Below are 20,514 nucleotides of genomic sequence, written 5' to 3'. Positions count from 1 at the left end.
AACCACCTTTTGATGCTAGTGAACACTTGGCTTTTAACATATCCTGTGAACAGAATCAGTCCATATTTAAAATATGGGGATTTTCCTGCAAACATGCAAGAATTGCGATGATTCCTGCAAAATTGTGTAGAGCTAGCTCTAGGCATGCTCTGCATTACCTCGTAGAGTTCCTCTTGATATCGATGGCTTTACTTTGACAAATACGTTGAACTGGTAAAGACTATGGTTAAGTCCAAGAAGCCTCATAAGCATAGTAAGTTTCCAGTATGATATGTATCTTCAACAAGATAATTGATGGCTTGACGTCCTGACAGTCCAATTCGTTCTGTGTATCCGTCAGTCATGCATGTTCATGACTTTCACAAGAAATTCCAAGAAGAGGACATGATGAGGTTCCTCCTGATGGTGCTCTCCTCAGATATCTCCAATTCTCTCTTTCTCAATCTATTCTCTCTCTCTAAAACCGTGTTGAATTGTTCCAAGTCTTGAAATTATTCTCCTTTTTGACGAAATTACTTTCCAAGTAGAAAATCATTGCAGATAATTTGGCTGCTGCTGCGAAAAAGAGACTAACGGTTGGCTAAAGTGGTTGCATTTTTCAGGTACCTTAGCATTTGCAACTATATATGGACCCGCTTGGACTCTGGACACTAACAGTGTGTGCATGTTGAAATTTGAAAAGGAGCTATATCAATAGCCTTTTTTGCACCTTTAGTTAATTTGTACCTTCCTATGAAGCAACCTTGGCACGATCTCCTCAGTCCTCGACAAGGAAATAACTGAGTGAATGACGAAAATTCCTAGTTGATTCTTTTGGTGACTGACAGAATTTACATTCAGTAATTACTCCCAGAAAAACAAAACATGCAGTAAGTTTGCAGTCTTATCTGAACATCTCGTTTACATCAGGTTTTTCTTTAATCAGTACCAGTTCATGATGCAGTGCCAGTGATGATAGTTCGTCGCAGCAACCTTGAGGAATTTAAAGCAAAACATTGGCCGGCATATCTTTATTTTTTGTGCTTGAAAAGGAATCATACCATGAACAAAAAGAAAGTAGTATGGCATGATTTTTTAGTGTGACAAGCGTAGAATCGTCTGGTGCTAGGAGACTGGAGACACAAGATGAGCTGTAGTGCAGTACCAGATAAATCAAGACAGGAAGACTTGAGAATGGAATTGGAGCCATCCACGTCAATTGGACCGGTTCTTCGATCAGCTAGCTCCTTGCTGCACAAGTCGTTGCTGATCGATCTTGCTGCTAAGAGTCAAGTCCATGGTTGCATTGCATCCAGTTGCAGTGACATTCAGCCTCACCAATCACCACACAACGAAAAGAGAAGCTCTGTTCTTTGAAGCAGTCCAAGTCTTGAAAGATGCATACTTACTGCATGTCCTCTGTTTTGTGCTGACTGCTGAGAGAGAGAGAGGCTGCTGTTTGTTGGTGGGTCAGTCACCTCAGTGCTGTGAATGATGATGGTTGGCCTTGCTCTTGCATCGTGGAGGAAGACCTTACCTGCAAGAAGGTCGTTAGTGATCTTTTAGTTGGAGGAGAGAAAAAAAAAAGACATGAAAAGGTCGATGCCTCTCTGTGTGTGACAGCATGCCACCTGAGCCTGAGTGGAGCTGAAAGCCAGTGTGACCTGCTGAAACGTGAACAAGACAGGAAAAAGGGAGTGAGAAGCTTCCTCACTTCTTCGCTTCAGAAACAGACTGACATTAGATATATTTTCATCAAGGCAGGCAGTACAAAATGCAAACAAACCTAAGGTTTTATTCTGGACAGAAACTGCTATATTACATATCGGGCACATCACATGTAGCCAGCCATAGTTGGCCAAGATCCAGGTGAAGGCCATGGCTTCTCTGTCCACACACACTATCCCAGATTATTCCCTTCTCTTTTTTCTGGAGAACTGTACATGCAGTACTCGGTGACCTACAGCTAAAGAACCAATACCAAATCCAAGCCAAGCCAGAATTTGAACAACACTATTACAATACCACCGGTCCACTATGGGCTATAGAGCAGAACTATTACAGGAGCACCAGCAGCCAGTCCTGATTAAGGATCTGGTGCTTTACTTGGAGTCTTCATCAGAGGACCGAAACACGAACTTCCTTCCCTTCTTGCCAGAATCATCCTCGGTTGAACCCTTACTGCCACCAGATGTTGCCTCCCCATCGGTTGGTTCTTCAGACTCTTCGGTCGTAGGCGTTTTGACGGGAGTAGCATCAACATCAATGGACTCTGGAGAAATCTTCTCAGCAGTTGTTGCTGCTTTACTATGAAGCTGTTCAGCCTCTTCATCCACACGGTAGTAAGCCTGATAGCAAAAATGTTTTGTGAGGTACTGATGTTGCACTGCGACAGATAGCATTTTGTCCATCAGTCAAAAAAGCGTAGTTGATAAATGAACATTACCGCACAAGTGCGGGGTGGGGAAAGGACTTTGAACGAGTTAGGGCGGTTATTAAAGTTTGTTTCAGGTACTCCTGGTACTCCTTCAGGTGATGTGAAGTGATCCACGTCGTGACCAACCTGTGGCATAACAGAAATTAATCTTGAAAATACGACAGTCTGATACAATTCTGATGGCACCAATTACAGGAGGGGAAAAACATTTTTCCAGCATCTATCATCATTACTTACCCTTCCATGCCCACCAAAGACCAAAGCATCAGAGTCCAGTGCTACTCTGTATTTCCCAGGCAAATTGCATCCAACTTTGTAACTGCATATTATTTACAAAGTGGAGATGATATTAAGCACATTAGACAATGGGCAAAAAGAACTTTCAAAAGGCACAGCTTGCAATAGGTCAGTTACCCCTCATAAGTATTTGTGGGATGAAAATTGAAAACAAAAACCAAATCTCCACGTTCAAAGACAATAACCTGAAAGGAAGTAGAAATTAAATGAAAAGTGCATTTTAAGGAAAAAAAATGATGCACATCAAATGGTAAGGGACTCCTGAAGAAGACCTCCCTTGCTCAGTAAAATAGAACACACAAGCAAGTCAGAGTTACTATTCTTCCTAAGAAAGAAATAATTGGTGCAACAAGCTCCCGTACTAAATATTCTCTAGTTATTACCTTTTCCTCCTCATTCATGTCGCTTACAATCTGCTTTGATGATGAAAGGAAGGAAAATCTCTCATCAAGTGCATTCATTGCTTGATCAAATGCATTCATGTACTGTTTAACATTAGAGCAATGAGAAAATTTGACGTCAGCCGAGATAAATTACAAAGATGAAAGGTAGAAAGACCGGACAGAATAAAACTAATTTCTTTCAACAAAACAATCAATCATTGAAAAATACATTACTTGATCTTCAAAATGGAGTTCAGGAAATGCCATACCAATCAATGCATGGAAACAATGTATTCCACATTTGTAATATGCAAGGGTCAATAAAAATTGTAGGTTTTCACAGGCCAAACGCGATCAGCGTATTGAACAACAAGTACTGGTTTTGTGCAATTTACTGTACCATGCAGGCTTAACAAAGTGTGGAAAGGCACATTTGAAACTGAACCCAATGTAAAACTGAGATGGAACCCACTACAAATAGCTAGTACAGAGAAAGAGTGATAGAGGAAAAGTAATGATGGAAGAGAGCCTAAAATGATAGCAAAACAGAAAAATATTAAGGGTTGTATCCATAGACATAACCTTGTACCGCAGGTGATCAGTGTCAACAAGGCTCCATTGGCGCCTGCATTTATCATAGCTCCAGTTGTTGCCTTCTCTTGGAAAGTCGATCCATTCTGGGTGACCAAACTAGAAGGTAATTGCACAATCAATTAAACACACATCACTATTAGTTAAAAGAAAGATATAAGGAATGAAATGTAGCTGTCCATTTTGTGCAAGGAACTTTGTCGAAGGTCTCTCATGTGCTAAAACAAACATAGATAGTGTACGAAATACTTGTTTTTATTTCCAGCATGATAACAGATAACAGACTTGGTAATATCTCTATAAGATGTTTGTGGCACTTAAGAGAAAATATCAGTATAAAATATATCTTTTGATCAATAAAGTGTCACATGTATGCCATGTTGTACATATATATTGGCCAAGTCACAAGAGGATTACTAGCAATAAACAGACCACATATTATGCGCAAAGACAAACATTATTTCGGACTAATAATAATCATGGAAATAGCCATTCTTCAGTTGGGTTGCAGAGAAAGCAGAGGTTCAACCTTGAATGTGAAACCCTCAAAATGCAAAAAGGAAAAAAAAATGAAAGGGTACAATGGTACATTAAAGCTCACTAACGGGAAATGGTTTTTTAATAGACCACTAAGGTTTCACCTCATTCCCCATGAAATTCAAGTAGCCATCACCTCCAAGGGCCATTGTGATGAAGTGAATCATCTGGAATGTTTAGAACACAATAAGAAAAATATATCAGGAGGAGCCGGAACGAATTCAAGAATCTTGTAAGGAAAAATCCGTTCCATGCCGCTGGTTCAATCACAGTTTCGACCTATTCCATTGCCTTTTGTCTTATTGGTCTGGTGCATAGAACGAGATTTTCCATCATATAAAACCAAGTTCACCAGTACTTGAGGAGAAATGGAACCTTTTGGAGTGCAATCCCACGGTCAATGGTAGGTGAAGCCGGCTGCAAGTCTGACATGCCAGTGTACATTTCCTTGTCCATCAAAAGAAATGCTATAGTTTTGTCGCCAACGATAGACTGAAAATTTGTGTGAAATTAATTTCCAGTAGAATATAAAATGATAGCATGTAACTGCAAATTGTTAGACATGCTTCGGAGGGCCTGGTAAATTTTTAAGAATAATTAATGCAGTTACTAGCTATCAGAATGAAAATATGATAAAATATAATATTGTCTGATTAAAAGATATTAAAAGACCATCACCCCATGTGTTATTTGTCTACCCCACAAGGAAATAAAATAATTAATTTACAACATCTAAATAAAGGTCCTTATAGTATAGCCCATAAAGAAAAAGCATATGCCTGTACCTGATCGTGGCTCTCAGCATATGCAATGCATTTTTCAGTATATCTCCTGTTAGCCAAAGTATGCGCTATTTCACCCATTGACCACTCAGAATCATCTTTGTTCTTCAGGTAGTCAGTCCATCTATCAGGAATAGCCATTGCCAGGCGATAGTCAAACCCAACTCCACCTTCATTAACTGGCCGGCAAAGGACTGGCATGCCTGAGACATCTTCAGCAACAACAGTTGCTTCTGGCAGGAGTTTGTGCATTAAATGGTTTGCGAGCATCATGTAAACAACTGCATCCACATCAGTGTCCAAACTGAAATACTCCTTGTAATTTCCAGTAAACCCCGTATCGATACCATGATGATGATACAGCATTGATGTAACTCCATCAAGTCGGAAGCCATCAAACATGAATTCGTCCATCCAATATCTCAGGTTAGAAAGAAGAAACCTCAAGACCTCCCAATTAGCATAGTTGAACAGCCGGCTATCCCAAAGTTTATGATAGCCCCTATCTCCTGTATGAAAATAGGACTCTTGGGTGCTCTGTCCAACATCATAGCCATTTAAACCATCTGTTACATTATTACTCGCATGGCTATGGACAACATCCATCAGAACTCGCAACCCTAAACCGTGCGCCTTATCAACAAGATACTTGAGGTCCTCTGGTGTGCCTGATCTGCTGCTAACTGCAAAGAAATTTGTCACATGATATCCAAAAGAAGCATAGTAAGAATGTTCCATAACTGCCATCAACTGAACTGTGTTGTAGTTGTTTGCTCGTATGCGGGGTAACACATTGTCTGCAAATTCCCTGAATGTGCTTACTGCTGGATTTTCACCACTCATCCCCACATGAGCTTCATAGATACGTGGAGCATCAGGCTTTGGAGGCCGAGGATGCTTAAACACGTACCTGCGGAACAGAAGGTAAAAAGTATCATGATATTGTCACATGTTTTATTGTTGTTGTTTTTTTGCTAAGATTTATTGCTTATGTTACAATGTGGTTTGAAGGCAGTAGAAGTAGACCTTTCACAAGCAGGAGGATCCCAATGGACACCATCGTAGGGAGCTCCAAATTTAGAAGCATCAACAGTTGCATAACGAATCCATGCAGGAATTCGATCAGCCCATACTTCATCCCCATGTCTAAAGCGGAATTTAACCCTGGAATTGTGAGGGATGGCAGGTTCCCCGTTGACATGGGAAATCTTAATTGACCAAACACCAAATTTATCCTTCTCCATCTTGTGGTTCGCACCATTCCAGTCATTGAAGTCACCAACAAGCTGTGCTTCCCTTCATCCATAAAGTAAAAGTTTCCAAGTCAAATTCATTAATCAATTAGGAGGTAGGTATTTCATATAAAAATATCAGCATTAAGTAATCACAACCACAATCAGAAAAAGGAAAACATTTTCTTAATTTCTTCAGCAGATCATGATCTAACGGTGATGCTTCACTTAACAGCTGAGACATGATAGTCTTGCACAAGAGTGGAATCTCAAGCAGTTTTTTTGTCCCAAGCATTGATAGTCTCTAGTGCTGTATCATTAACTTTCTGAGTTGCTATTAGACAAAGCATATCTTCACAAACAAAGCGAATAGATGTAGCAATCCGTCAGTATATCTAACATTAATGCAAGGTCATTAACAAGTATTAGCTTGATAACATTAGAACTTACTGTGCACCAGGTGCCCATTCACGATATACAGTTGCATCACCATCTGTATTGATCCCAAACTTCAAATAGCCTGCAAAATATGGAACCAGAAAGCTAGATGATGCAAAGAAAGTAGTAATTTATACAATATGCTATAAATGCTATTCTGAATGCATGAGCTAAACCTAACCTCTAGAGAATTCTTCAAGACTTCCCTCATTTTTCTCAATTGAACATTTCTGGTCAAGGTATCTTTTCATCCTATAGCTGAAATGGTCCTTGAATTCCTCCAAGTTCGGGTCCATCTCATATATAGGAAGACAGTCAACATCCTCTTCAGCGGTTGCCATAGATTTATTTTCTTGCGCAGTCACTGAAGAGGAAAATTTGCTCTTCACCTTGCAATTACACATGGCAGTCAGATTTAGAATTGCACGGCAACAGAAGCTACTACTACATCACAATGTAGCAATTGGTCCCTGCACACTACTAGCAGATGACGATCAGCCATAAAAATTTGAAGAAATTTAACTTAAATCCGATTCACTTCATAAAACAGGTTAACACTAGCAAATTACAGTCTAGTTTCACCCAAACCCGAAACAGTATTCGAATAGACAAATTCCAATGTTTTTTCTCTATAATTTTCTCTGTAATGATCATGGAATTCCATTTTCCCTGCAAGAACAGGGCCTCATGCCTCCCAATCTGAGCAAAAGACTTACCTTGACCGGCCACGAGCGGCGAGCCGAACACGGGACAGACACCACACTCAGGCGCGCATTGCTGCCACCCTGCGGAACCACCACATCCAGAGACAACCATCAATAAACCACCCAACCACCCAAGAAGAAGAAGAAGAAGAAATGAAGCAACACCCTGAATCACTGCAGCTCACCACGATCCCTGGCCCCGCCGCCCGATCAGCGGGCGCGGGCGAGAGCCGCGGCGGCGGGAGGAGAGGAGACGGCGAGGAAAACGACGACGTCAGGCACAGCATTGCGGAGGCGGATGAGTCCCATTTTGTCAGGCGCAGCTTTATAGCGGGCGCCGGAGGCAGGCGTCTTCTTCCCGTGCTGTGCTGTGCTGTGCGGCGTCGCGTCTAGAGCAATCAAGGCGTGGTTTTTTTTCTTGGCCCCTTCTCCCCTCACCGTTCTTTCTTCTCTCGGCCGCTGCGGAAGCGACAAGGAGGAGGCAGACCTGCGGGCCCGCCGCGCCACGTGGACGGCCAGAACTAGCCCGGGCGCTTTTGGCCCGACTGGCTTTTTTCGGCCTGCACGTGGTCCCTCCTCACAATTGAGGCAAAGACTTAAGAGGCCAAAAAAAAGCTATTTTGAAGAAAAATACAGACAAATAATTACGTTTCAAATTGGTGCAAAATTTGTACGATGATACTATGGCTTGTGCAACTGGATCAGTATTATTCTAAGGAACTATTTGGTTGGATTGAGCTTTTTTTTTTAAATTATTTTTGAATTGGCTTTTGATACGGATAAAATGTATAATATATGTAATACCCCTCGTAATATCATCACTCAGAATCTAAAAAACTTCTCCAAATTAGTTTCTATCGGACTGTTTGATTCAACTTTCTACTTTTAAATAGCAAAAGCCAACAGAAGATGAAGCAAATAGGGCCTAACTGGTAGCACCAAAGCTGCTTTCCATTCTGGCATTGGATTTACATGTGTAGCTTTTCTAACAAATTAAAGTGGTTAGTGTTTAAACGTAGAGACAAACTCATCTGCATCGTATGAGATGTGGCTGTTAATCAGACAAACGAGCTTGTAGTTTCTTGTAAGTGAAAACCAAATGATCGTCTATCCTCAGGCTTTTAGCCGGCTCCAGTGATGAGGATGAGGACGTGTAAAGTAGATGGTGCAGTGAAATACTCGTGTGATCATCAGATCATCTGTCGTAAAACGAGAGGTTTTCTGCTTTTCTGGCTGTGTGGCCACGTGGGAGATGAAGATTGCATAATGTACACTGTCGCTTGCTTGCTTGCTTGGAGAAATAAAGACAGTACTCACTCCAAGTCAGAAAGCTAAAAAGTGCCACATCATGGACAGAGTCCTATCTTCAGTTCATTTGTCGATGGAGTCACACAATTAAGCATAGTATGATGACGATCTGATCTGACCTGGCCCTCCTCAAAATCACACAATCGAAGAACGAGCAGTGAAATGGTAACATCAACGAAAGCAAAAAATCACAGGGCTGCCAGAACATCTCAGGCCTCAACATAGAAACATCTATATTCTCTTTCTTCTTTTCTATAATTCGGTCTAGTCTGTACTTTACAAGTGATGCTGTGTGAACTAGCTATGTTCCATAAGATAACGATGATGTACAGGCACATTGCTTCCAACACTTGCTGTAAGCTTGTCATCTTAAAAACAGGATCAAGACCTCGGCAGCTGAAAGAATCAACAGACTGATTGCTCATCTCAATTTGCCGCGCTGCAGAATCATGACAGAGATCTTACATCTGAACCACACTAGAGATTTGTCGTCCCTTTGGTTGGTTCGATTACCGCCTTTTGGCAGCCAAGAAAAAGCCAGCTTTAGCAAGAAATTCACCTTGTTACAGACTGAGCTTTAACTGTTACTACCTGGTAATCCATCTGTGTCCTCGGATCTCATACCCACCTAAGCCGTGATCGCTGCTCTCTCCACCGCTCTCTGCGCTTGCATACCCTGATTTCCTACGTTGCCTCCGTGCCTTCTTGGGACCACTGTTGTCACTCAAACTCCCATTCAGGAGCGGGTCATCAATCCCGCTGATCACCCTGTTCAAGGATGTTGGCGAATTAATGCAGCTATCATCGTTTGTTTTCTTCTTCTTTTCCTTCTCGTGCCTTTTGATGTTCTGGGATATCATGTGCAGCTTTTCGTTGATCGGTTCCACCGCATGGTTCACAGTGAACTTCAAGTCATTGACAATCTGTGATATCCAGTCAAATATGATATTTCAGTTTAACTAAAATAGGTAAAAAAAAAAACATATTTCAAGTAAAACTGATGAAGGTAGTAGCAAGGAATAAACATTTTTCCGTACATATTCACCGCCCCCAAGTACAACGTCACGAACGCTTTCTTTTATGGCTGTGGAACACCTCACATGATCATCTGGCTGGGGAAGCCTAAACTTGGTTGGGCGCTCGCTGTCCTTAACTTCATCTGGATCTAGAGGGCAGTCGACTGAAGCATAATCTCCAAGAACTGCAACCCCTCCAGTGAAACGATCACCCATTAGCTCATATGGCTTCGCAGGGAAGACATACAGGTGGACAACAGATGCAACACCCATCTGCATCGGAATACAGAACCCGTTTTTAGGGTTTATTTCAAATAAACCTTAGAAATGCAAGCATGCATAAATGTTGACTCATACAGCAAAGGTTCCAAAATGGTCACCCATGAATGAAAAGGTAAAGTAGGAATTGATCACCTCTATGCAGATAATAAAATCTTGAATACTGGACTTGAACTGCAACTCTTGAGCTATGGGGCCTCTCAACAAGCCCCAATTGTAGAGCAATGCGATTGCTATACCTTGCCACCATGTTAAGAAGACAATAGACTTGAATGTCAGAAACTTTGCAAGAGGCTTTATATGGGCTAACTCATCCTTTATGGCAGCATAAAACTGAACGAGACAGTACAAGGCCCATGACTGACTGAAATTGAGAACCACAGCCGTGTAAGAGTACCTGGTAGACAAGTCAATAGCTCAGTAGGGGCAAGACAAATATGTTTGAACTCCTACATCATCAGATGCATGAACAAGTTCACCAATGCTAGCACATGTCCAACAAAAGATAATATGTAAAGAGAGGACAGGGAAAACAAAGAAACAACAAAAACCCTATAGTTTCAAAAAGTGCACAATTTTAGACAAAAACCTGAGTTATGTATAGATTTATTCCAATACAGGATGGGGCATCCCTAGAAGAACTACAAGACGTGGTAGACAAGGAGGGTCAAACCACCATAAATTAGATGCAAACACAAACTGTAACCCAATCCAGTGCAGTGTTACCAAATTCATGTGTGCAGCTTGTGAGAGTCATCTAACACGACACAAAACACAAGAAATCAGGCCATTCAAGGCAATAATGTAATAGGCCATGAAATCTAGCAAATAATTCGGCATATATGGTACATGAAAGTTGCAAGTCATAACTGGACTATAGGTGCAGGACAACTGAATCTATGATACACCAAGTGATATAACAGTATGATACGTACATGCAGGCCAACAGTTTAAAAGAAAACGAGCACAAATGCGTTTGGATTAAGAACTGACAACAAAATAATATCACAGTAACAACATAGCATAATGAGACAAGCCTGTGCAAGAATTGTTAGGTGAAAGGATCAATGTGTTGAATGTGTATATGTCTCTTACCCACAGTTCCACTTAAACTCTCCTTCACAGTACACTCCAAAGGATTCAAGAATCACCGCAAGGATAGCACATATTGATTTTATTATCACCTGTCCCAGGACCAGGAAAATGCATTGGTTTGAATTTCTATGACATACTGAACAAGGGTTGGGAGATAAAGAGCCACATACATACTGAACTAGCCCAAACTTGATGATCAAGTAGAACCATTCGCCAAGAGGCCATGGTTTCAGCAGGTAATTCATTGGAAAAGGATGGTTCACATATCGTTGTTCAGATGCTTGGCCTAAAAGTGGTACATCAGAACCTGAACTGCCCTCCTTCTTCAGAAATTCAATTGTCCTATCTTCCCCACCTAGCATGAACAAAAAAAGATTATATAGAAGGATTAAGATATGGATAACAACTTCAGAACGGAGACTTCTTGAATGAGTACCTAAGCAGGCAACTAGATACCGCCCAAAACAGTACATAGCAAAGGCCTCATAACCGTCTCGCAGAATCTCGATATCAACACTTATTGACGGATTTACCAATGATATGTACTGCAAGAGTTCTCATAAAATGTTAAGCAATGTAGTAAAAAAAAATTGAACAGATAAATTAATCTCATCCAATACTGCAAGTGTATAGATCTCTTGAACAAAGCTGCAACAGAGCACCTTACCGACTCGACTGCATAGCATGGCACCATGAGAATGACACCAACAAGAAACTTCTGCTCCTGAAAAGATTAACACAGATGCAGCACCAAAGAGTGAGAAGATCAAGTGAAACACAGCTCTAACAATTTATCACTTTGTTGATTCAAATTAGAAATAGCGATCACAACCTCCGGATTTTTGTATGCTGACAGATGATTAAACAGCAAGAATAGGGACAGCGAGAGCGAGACCACGACGAAAATCCCGGCAATGATTGTAGCCCAAAGAGGCAGCGCATAGCTGGTGAGAACTGCGAACAATTGCTCGTTCAACTCCATCGCCCTCTCTTTTCTAAGTCCCGCGGCTCCTGTTGTACTCAAATTGTGCCCCCTTGGTAGCCAATACACGCACAACCTTCTTCTGTTCCAGTTCATAGAGCATCATAATTCACAACCCCCAGCTGGTACTAGTTTCCTTTTGGAACAAGCAGCCACCGAAAGGCAGTAGCTTTCTGTTCTTCCGCCTGTCTTCACCTGCAAGCACAAAAAGGAAAGAGATGAGATCAGATGGACCAGCAAGGACGAATCCTTCATCAGAACTCAAATGAAGAGCACGGTTTAACTTGGGAAAATCTAAGCACATGAATGAAGCAAACAGAAAAAACATAGCTTTCCGCCCAATTCCCATCAAAGATCGAAGATGACGCCAAAAATCAAGCAATTGGATGAACTTGGGAGCAAAAGGCGGCAACTTTGAGTCAAACATCGATCCAACCCCACAGGCACCGCAGCTTTATCTTTGGATCAAGAAGAGGAACGGGACGAAACATACAAACCTAGAGGATCGGATCTGAGCAGGGAGCAAACCAATGCAGGAGGGATCAACGGATACCAACCACCAGGAGATTGCAAGGTTAGCGAGAGCAAGACTCCGCAATCGGAGAGTCCAATCGATTAGCGCATAAAAAAAAACAAATAAAAAACGGGGCTCAGGGTTGGGATTGGGAGAGGAGTAGGCGTTGAAGTTGATTAGAGCAGATTACGAGGTGGAATCGTAGTTTTCAGGGAGATGGGGATGCCGATCTGTGACGACACACGTGAGAAAGGTGCGCCGACTTTGATTTTCTTTCTCTCACATGCTTCCAACGTATTGGTTTTTGTTTTGGTGTCTCGAGCGCTCTCTTGGCCCTCTGCTTCTGTTCTCAAATCAAGCAATAGGAAGCACCCAATTCAATCTTAACGAAAATTTACAGCACAGTTGCGTACAATTCGTGTTTGAAGACTAGAGTAGGTTTTGGGGGTTGTGAATACTGAATACTACAAAATTCCGTGTAAAACTTTTCAGTCAGCACAGTCTTGACACGTCATTTGAGACGAGTAAAACTTTTTAGTTAGCGCCATCTTGACACGTCATTTGAGACGAGTAGTCCAATAGCAAATTTCCTTGTGCCTGTTTGCTAAATAAAATTCAGAAACTACTAGTACTATTCCGAGTTGCAGACGACCGCTTCAGGCTGAAAAGGCTCCGGTTTTGAATCGATACCCCACACACCGTCATGAGCCTCTTGGTAGCATTGCTACTTTTTAGACGCATTTGAATGTTTGATTGTTCAGAGCATAGAGAAAAGCATTTAAAAAGCAGAAGATATTTAGGACAGGAGATAAAATCAGTTAAATTGTAGAAAAATGTGGTCAAATGCAAGACACGTGAACGTAGCCTGGGTTTAACACTGTGCTGATCTTAAAATAATGCCAGCTTAATTAAGCAAGAAACATGATTGTGACTTAAGAGGCTTTCTGCACAACATGACCAACAGGAAAATGACTGTGTCATGCTTAAGTTAATAGACATAATTTTGTGTCCGCCTTTCTAATATAGGACAACACCTCAAACACATGAAAACGGGACCAGGAACAAATGAGCGCGAGACACACTGAAACATGCTGCATGTTTCACGCATCTAACTCTATAGATGTAATACCTGAGGATTTTTAGAAATTCAGACGTAGACTTCGTGATTCGTTACTTGGATGGACGATCAAAGACTATGAACGTGAAAATCGTATCGAGACGATTCTGTTTTGCTACCTAACGTTCTGTTTGAGCACTTGATAAAGTCGTAGTGATCCCAACAAGTATAGATCATTGGTTGGGAGAAAAAAAAAAGATGGGATCAGTCCTTAACCCGATTCCACCCAGTCGCTCGTCCGACTACCACCCATCTCCACCCAAACCCTAGACCCTACCACCCCGGTCAAGCTCGCCACCCGCCGCCCTACCAGTCGTCGCACCACCTCGACTGCTCGTCACCACACCACCTCGGCCGCTCACCTCTGCGCCACCCCGGTCACCCGACACACTATGTTATGTGACCTCCTGCTATCGGGTGATGCTAGTGGAGGCCGTAGGCTGGGGGGAGCACAGGGAGGAGGTTGGGTCAAGGGGCTTACTGAAGGCAGGGAGAGAGAAGAAGGGGCCCACCGGCCAAGAAAAGGAAAGGAAAAGGAAGGAAGGAAAAGAAAAAAGAAGAAATGAGCAAGGAGAGGAAAGTGAAGGAGGAGGAAGAAGAAGAAGGGACAAGAAGTTTTTTTTTTCGCGAGTTCATCGGATTTCGTCATTGATTTGCAATTTCGCTCCCAAGGTGACCTCTTCATATTACTTAGACGCTTGTAGATAGTTGCGGTCGGTTGTTTTTGTCGTCGGATTAGTGTTTCAGTAATCCGTTTAGCGTGCAACAAATTAATTTGAATTCAAGGTTTAATTAGTGTCGAATTCGACCATATGGTTAACACGAAAGTTAGATCTCATCGATATCTTTCCGTTAGCACCAGTCTTGCTCATTTCGGACAAACGGTTTAGAAGTAATTGATAAAACAGTGCTATCATCCACCGAGAATTTGTTCGTGTGTTGTTTTGTTGTTCGGCTTTGACCTCGTTAGATGAAGTTATTTCTCAACATCTTACAAGCAAAGTGGTAGATGTCTCTCCATCATTTTTTATATCGCCTTGTTTGTGGGGTTTTTGGTCGTATTAGCATGTCTTCTTTTGCTTTTTTGTTGTGGCGTTTTTGTCAAATCCCTAAATTTCTCTTCCCCTTCCCCTTTCTCTCTCTCTCTCTCCTTCCTCTCCCTTCCTCTCTCCTCCATCCCCTCCCCGTGACTCGTCTGCCACTGCCGCCTGCCGCGCCGCGCCGTGCCTGCCATCCTGTCGCCCCGCGCCGGCAGTCCTCGCGCCCCGCGCCATCACCTCGCGCCCCGAGCCACCTCGCCCCGCCCGCCGCCCGGTCGCCGACCCCTATAAAATACGATGAACAGTGCCTCCTCCACCTCACCCCCACTACCTCTCTCTCTCGCCCCGAGCGCTCCGCCGCCTCACCACCTCACTCCGAGCGCCGCCGCCGGTGAGCCCCGCCCTGCCCCCCCTTCTCCCCTTCCCTCTCCCTCCTTTCCCTCCCCCCCGAGAGCGTACCTGGGTCCCTCCTACCGTCGGCCGCCGCCGCTCTGCCGTTAGTGCGCCGTCGCCGCTTCTTCGCGCCGGCCAAAGCCGTTCCTCGGTCCGTCGCCTCCCTCCGGTCACCGCCACCCCCGGCCAGTGCTCCGCCGCCGCCGCGCCGGCGCGACGCCCCGCCCGTTGCCCCTCCCTCTCTCTCGCCCGCTCGTGCTCTTCGCAGCCGAGCCGGCCGGCCCTCTCCTCTCTCTCTCTTTTATACCCCCTCTCTCTCCACAGCTAACGAGTGGGCCCCACATTAGTCGAGCCGAGCCGAGCCCATCGACAGCTGAGCCGAGCCGAGCCGACTCCGCTGAGCCTCAGCCGAGCCCAAAACCGAGCCCTGAGCCGTGAAACCGAGTCGAGCCAAGCCGCGAGCCGAGCCGTGAGCCGACCCAAACAGAATATTCCTGGAATATTCTCCCATTTTCTTTTTTTCTGAATTTTTCTCCCGGCAAAACTTCCGAAGCCCGTTTCTCCTCTGTCCTAACTCCGTTTTCGTCGATTCTTCCACCGATATTCATCTAAATTCGAGATCTATCCAATCATGTCAATTTCATAATTTTTGTAAATTGTTTGGTTATTGTTTTAATTGTTTGATTGATTGTGCCTTTGTCGTTGTTGCGATTATTAGAAGAAGGAGCATTCGAGGAAGACCCCGAGGACCCGGAGTTTGAAGAAGGAGAAGACGAGGACTTCAACGAAGGTAAGTCCTACAACCGTTGTTCATGTTGATCCTATGTTTTTAAATACAACCCGTAGAGCCATTGTTTCAAACAAAAGGAGTACGCATGATTAGATTAATAGTTGTGATTTTTAAAGAAATGCTAGAATAGTTATGACCCAGCTTGTTTATCTCATGCCTTGTCATTGTTACCTTTATTCCGTTAAAACCCTACAAGGATCCCAACATCAACTATAATGACTGTTTGGATGAATGCTTGTTTACTAGTATTCTTAGGATTGCCTTGCCCGAAAGAAAGAACTAGATTATTTACATGTGATAAGCATGCTTTACAATGTTAAGTAATGTGTGCTTGGTGCGTGTGCGTGTAAAACTTGTGTTCTTGGGAAAACTCTAGAGTAGTGTTGACGAGGGTGAGTAAGGTGCCCCACAAAGGTGGGAACTACCTTGGAGCAAGGTTCGCCTTTGTGGTGTTCTTGCTAGGAGACTCTTGCCTCGATCATATAAGGACCGGTTCGCTGTGACATCTCACCTAGTATCCACTCGTACAACCACATGACCGGTATGGGCAGGACTTGACCTAACCCCTCTGACTTAGTGCGGTACCCACCCGGAGGCCGGTAGCGGTAATGGGGACCAGGAGAAGACTTGGGTAGTGTGTAGCCCAAGGTCCGGCTGGTGATATTAATTGAGGCTATATCAAAGCCTTGGGATTGCTAAGTGGTCCTTCCCGTGAATCTTCTAAGGCCCCTGGTATCTTAGTGCCCCATGGGTGGATATTGTGGCTTCGTTGTGAGGTCGTTGCATCTCGTTATGACAGCTTCACCAGTTGCTAAGGTGGGAGCCCTGTGCATATCTTGTGGGTAAAGTGTACAACCTCTGCAGAGTGTTAAACCTATCCGGATAGCTGTGTACTCGGTCAAGGACGTGCTATGGTTTGGTCACAATGATTAGCTTTTCGGCGTGAGTATCTCCTTGGTGTGTGAGTGGGTTGTGTGCCCGTGTTTTCAAAAAGAAGGGTTTTGGCTTTGTGCTCTAAGCCTCCTGGACTGTGTGTCCGCTGGCAAAAGACTTGTGGGAACTGGCGGGACGGATATATCTCCCCCAGGGTCGTCAACCCCCATAAGCTCAACTTATGTATTCTCTTCGGAAGTATTTTTATTAAAGTTAGTCCTTGCAAAATGAACCCTGCATCAATAAAACTAGCTTTTCGCAAAACCTAAAAGACTCTACAGCTTTATCCTTGATCTACCTTTAAGCGTCTAATTTTCCCCCTTGAGGTAGGACTTGCTGAGTACCTTACGTACTCACACTTGCTAATTGTGGATCCAGATGATCCAGAGGCTGACTTCGTCGAAAGAGAAGATGAAGATTAGAGAAGCCGGTTTTGTCTGCACTCAAGCTGCCTGTAGGGTTTGAGTCGCTTTTGTGTGTTTCCGTTGTGATTCGAGGGTTTGATTAATTTATGCCTACGGGTTTCTGTTGTAATGAACTCTGTGTTGTACTCTATTATTGTTTTTATTCGATGTATGACTGTGATATCTACTTTTGTTGGAGTTCGTGCGTACCAGCTATTGATACAGGGATTGGTATGAGCTACACGAGGTGACCCCAAAGGAGGGGTCCGACAGAGTGGTATCAGAGCCATGCTTGACTGTAGGGCAAAACCCTAGGATTGGTCGAGTAAAGGAGTAATAATTTTATAACAAACTATTTTGACAAAATTTTCTTACCCCTATTGCCTATATACCTTGATGCTCTATTTTAACAAAAGTTTTTCCTCAATCCCAACTCATTTATGTTCTTCAAAACTTTGGCATATGGAAGGAGACGGATGGACCACCACCTACTGCTTGGACGTGCAAGGCTTTCCCCTCATCCTTTGGGAGACGCTGATGAGGTTTGGGTATGCTCAGTGTCCAGAATACCGTGGACGAGAGTACCAAGAGCATGGCACCAACAGATGTGAAGTCCATGTCCTTGTGTTCGAGAGTACCAAGATCAGATGTGAAGTCCATGTCCTTGTGTTCGAGAGTACCAAGATGTAGAGTCTTTTAGGTTTTGCGGAAAGCTAGTTTTGTTGATGCAAGGTTCATTTTGCAAAGACTAACTTTAATAAAAATATTTCCGAAGAGAACACATAAGTTGAGCTTATGGGGGTTGACGGCCGTGGGGGAGCTACATCCGTCCCGCCAGTTCCCACAAGACTTTGCCAGCGGACACACAGTCCAGGAGGCTTAGGGCACAAAGCCAAAACCCTTCTTTTGTGAAAACACGGGCACACAGCCCACTCACACACCAAGGTAATCATTGTGATCAAACCATAGCACGTCCTTGACCGAGGACACGGCTATCCGGATAGGTTTAACACTCTGCAGAGGTTGTACACTTTACCTATAAAATATGCACAGGCTCCCACCTTAGCAACTGGTGAAGCTGTCATAACGAGACGCAACGACCTCACAACGAAGCCACAATATCCACCCATGGGGCACTAAGATACCAAGGGCTTTAGAAGATTCACGGGAAGAACCACTTAGCAATCCCAAGACTTTGACATAGCCTCAATCAATATCACCAGCCGGACCTTGGGCTACACACTACCCAAGTCTTCTCCTGGTCCCCATTGCCACTATTGGCCTCCGGGTGGGTACCGCACTAAGTCAGAGGGGTTAGGTCAAGTCCTGCCCATACAGGCCATGTGGTTGTACGAGTGGATACTAGGTGAGATGTCACAGCGAACCGGTCCTTATACGATCGAGGCAAGAGTCTCCCAGCAAGAACACCACAAAGGCGAACCTTGCTCCAAGGTAGTTCCCACCTTCGTGGGGCACCTTACTCACCCTCGTCAACACTACTCTAGAGTTTTCACAAGAACACAAGTTTTACACGCACACGCACCAAGCACGCATCACTTCACATTGTAAAGCATGATTATCGCATGTAAATAATCTAGTTCTTTCTTTTGAGCAAAGCAATCCTAAGCATACTAGTAAACAAGCATTCATCCAAACAATCATTATAGTTGATGTTGGGAACCTTCTAGGGTTTCAACGGAATATAGGTGACAATGACAAGGCATGGGATAAACAAGCTGGGTCATAAATATTCTAGCATTTCTTAAAATCACAATTATTAATCTAGTCATGCATACTCCTATTGTTTGAAACAATGGCTCTACGGGTTGTATTTAAAAACATAGGATCAACATGATCAACGGTTGTAGGACTTGCCTTCGTTGAAGTCCTCGTCTGCTCCTTCTTCAAACTCCGGGTCTTCGGGGTCTTCCTCGAATGCTCCTTCCTCTAATAATCGCAACAACGACAAAGACACAATCAATCAAACAATTAAAACAATGACCAAATAATTTACAAAAATTATGAAATATTCATGATTGGGTATATCTCGAATTTAGATGAATATCAGTGAAAGAATTGATGATAACAGAGTTAGGACGGAGGAGAAACGGGCTTCGAAAGTTTTACCGGGAGGGAAATTCAGAAAAAGAAAATGGGAGAATATTCCAGGAATATTCTGTTTGGGTCGGCTCACGACTCGGCTCGGCTCCATTTTACGGCTCAGGCTCGACTGTCGGTGGGCTCGGTGGCTCGGCTCAGGCTAAAATGGGCGGCTCGGCTCAGCTAGCAAAGGGGCCCACCTGTCAGCTACACAGAGGGGAGAGAGATAAAAGAGAGAGAGAGAGTGGAGAGGGGCGGCTCGGGCAGCAGAGAGAGAACGGGAGGGAGAGAGAGGAAGGGGCGGTTCGGGCGGCGATGGCGGTGGCGGCGGCGCGGCGGCTGAGGGCGGTGGCGGGCCTTGCCGGCCGGATCTGGCCGGCAGGCGGCCGAGGCCGAGGAGGCCGGCGGCTGGCAGCGGGAGGGCGGTGGCCCAGCGACGGGGAGCGACGGGAAGCGACGGCCCGGCGTCAGGAGGGCGACGGCCGATGACCGGAGTTCCAGGTACTCCCAAGGGGAGGGAAAGGGGGAGAGGAAGAGGGAGGAAGGGGGCCGGGGAGCTCACCGGCGGCGACGCGCTCGGAGAGAGAGGCGGCGGGGTGCGGAGGGGCTCGGGAGAGAGAGAGAGAGAGAGAGAGAGAGAGAGAGAATGAGTAGGAGTGAGGTGGGTGAAGGCACTGTTCACCACCTTTTGTAGGGGTGGCGACGGAGCGGGCGCGCGGGGCGAGGTCTGCGCGGCGCGGGGCGCGGGGAGGCTGCACGGGGCGCGAGGCGAGGCGCGGGGCGCGAGGTCTGCTGACGAGCGGCGACGGGAAGAGGTAAGGGTGTGGAAGAGCATAACATGTGTATACATGTGCATTCATATGGATATATTTACTTTAAATACATCAATGTCAATCTTATGATGCCAGGAAGTCTTTAATGTCGTTTTGGATGATACTACTAAGATGAAATCTTAGCTAGCGGATGATAGCATGTGGATATTGTATTATCAGGCTTATTTATGTTTTTTATAATATTAACCTATTTAGCTTAATATCTCTGTTAAGGATGAATGTTTAATCAACTATAGCTCAATAGCTTGTTAAAGTAATTCACTTGCTCAGATTTTTGAATCTCACCCTTACTATCTTTCTAGGTGCGCCTTGCGGTGACGTCGTAGTGAC

General features: G+C 44.2%; 2 protein-coding genes across 4 annotated transcripts; both read right to left on the bottom strand.

Annotated features, from left to right (window-relative positions):
• Positions 1-1,754: 1,754 nt before the first annotated feature.
• LOC133931214 (1,4-alpha-glucan-branching enzyme, chloroplastic/amyloplastic-like) lies at positions 1,755-7,771 on the bottom strand. 2 transcript variants are annotated; one of them, XM_062378052.1, is made up of 14 exons: positions 7,566-7,771; positions 7,393-7,461; positions 6,858-7,065; positions 6,689-6,758; positions 6,033-6,302; positions 5,010-5,916; positions 4,600-4,716; positions 4,329-4,391; positions 3,679-3,786; positions 3,097-3,198; positions 2,831-2,898; positions 2,654-2,735; positions 2,426-2,542; positions 1,755-2,327 (listed from the first exon to the last, which is right to left on the bottom strand). In XM_062378052.1, the coding sequence occupies exons 1-14, from the start codon at positions 7,665-7,667 to the stop codon at positions 2,082-2,084; spliced, it is 2,529 nt and encodes an 842-aa protein (XP_062234036.1). In that variant the 5' UTR covers positions 7,668-7,771; the 3' UTR covers positions 1,755-2,081. The 2 variants fall into 2 exon arrangements, with proteins under 2 accessions (XP_062234036.1, XP_062234037.1); XM_062378053.1 differs by having other exon boundaries at positions 6,858-7,059.
• Positions 7,772-8,840: 1,069 nt separating this feature from the next.
• On the bottom strand, positions 8,841-12,933 carry LOC133883405 (protein LAZ1-like). 2 transcript variants are annotated; one of them, XM_062322724.1, is made up of 9 exons: positions 12,558-12,933; positions 11,911-12,255; positions 11,741-11,802; positions 11,515-11,623; positions 11,249-11,433; positions 11,079-11,167; positions 10,119-10,380; positions 9,726-9,977; positions 8,841-9,611 (listed from the first exon to the last, which is right to left on the bottom strand). In XM_062322724.1, the coding sequence occupies exons 3-9, from the start codon at positions 11,762-11,764 to the stop codon at positions 9,276-9,278; spliced, it is 1,257 nt and encodes a 418-aa protein (XP_062178708.1). In that variant the 5' UTR covers positions 11,765-11,802; positions 11,911-12,255; positions 12,558-12,933; the 3' UTR covers positions 8,841-9,275. The 2 variants fall into 2 exon arrangements, with proteins under 2 accessions (XP_062178708.1, XP_062178707.1); XM_062322723.1 differs by having other exon boundaries at positions 11,746-11,802.
• Positions 12,934-20,514: the final 7,581 nt, after the last annotated feature.

Source organism: Phragmites australis, chromosome 10 (assembly GCF_958298935.1).
Source record: "Phragmites australis chromosome 10, lpPhrAust1.1, whole genome shotgun sequence".
NCBI lineage: Eukaryota > Viridiplantae > Streptophyta > Magnoliopsida > Poales > Poaceae > Phragmites > Phragmites australis.
The sequence above is the reverse complement of the archived record's forward strand: the minus strand, read 5'-3'. Positions and strand labels throughout refer to the sequence as shown.

Coding starts and splice junctions, on each gene's coding strand:
- LOC133931214 (XM_062378052.1), bottom strand. CDS start 7,667: ATGCTGTGCCTGACGTCGTCGTTTTCCTCGCCGTCTCCTCTCCTCCCG. Junction 3,787..4,328: donor TGAATTTCATGGGGAATGAG/GTGAAACCTTAG, acceptor ATTACCTTCTAG/TTTGGTCACCCAGAATGGAT. Junction 2,328..2,425: donor CCCCACCCCGCACTTGTGCG/GTAATGTTCATT, acceptor TTTTGCTATCAG/GCTTACTACCGTGTGGATGA.
- LOC133883405 (XM_062322723.1), bottom strand. CDS start 12,156: ATGAACTGGAACAGAAGAAGGTTGTGCGTGTATTGGCTACCAAGGGGG. Junction 11,434..11,514: donor GTATCTAGTTGCCTGCTTAG/GTACTCATTCAA, acceptor TGTTCATGCTAG/GTGGGGAAGATAGGACAATT. Junction 9,978..10,118: donor ATTTTATTATCTGCATAGAG/GTGATCAATTCC, acceptor ATTCCGATGCAG/ATGGGTGTTGCATCTGTTGT.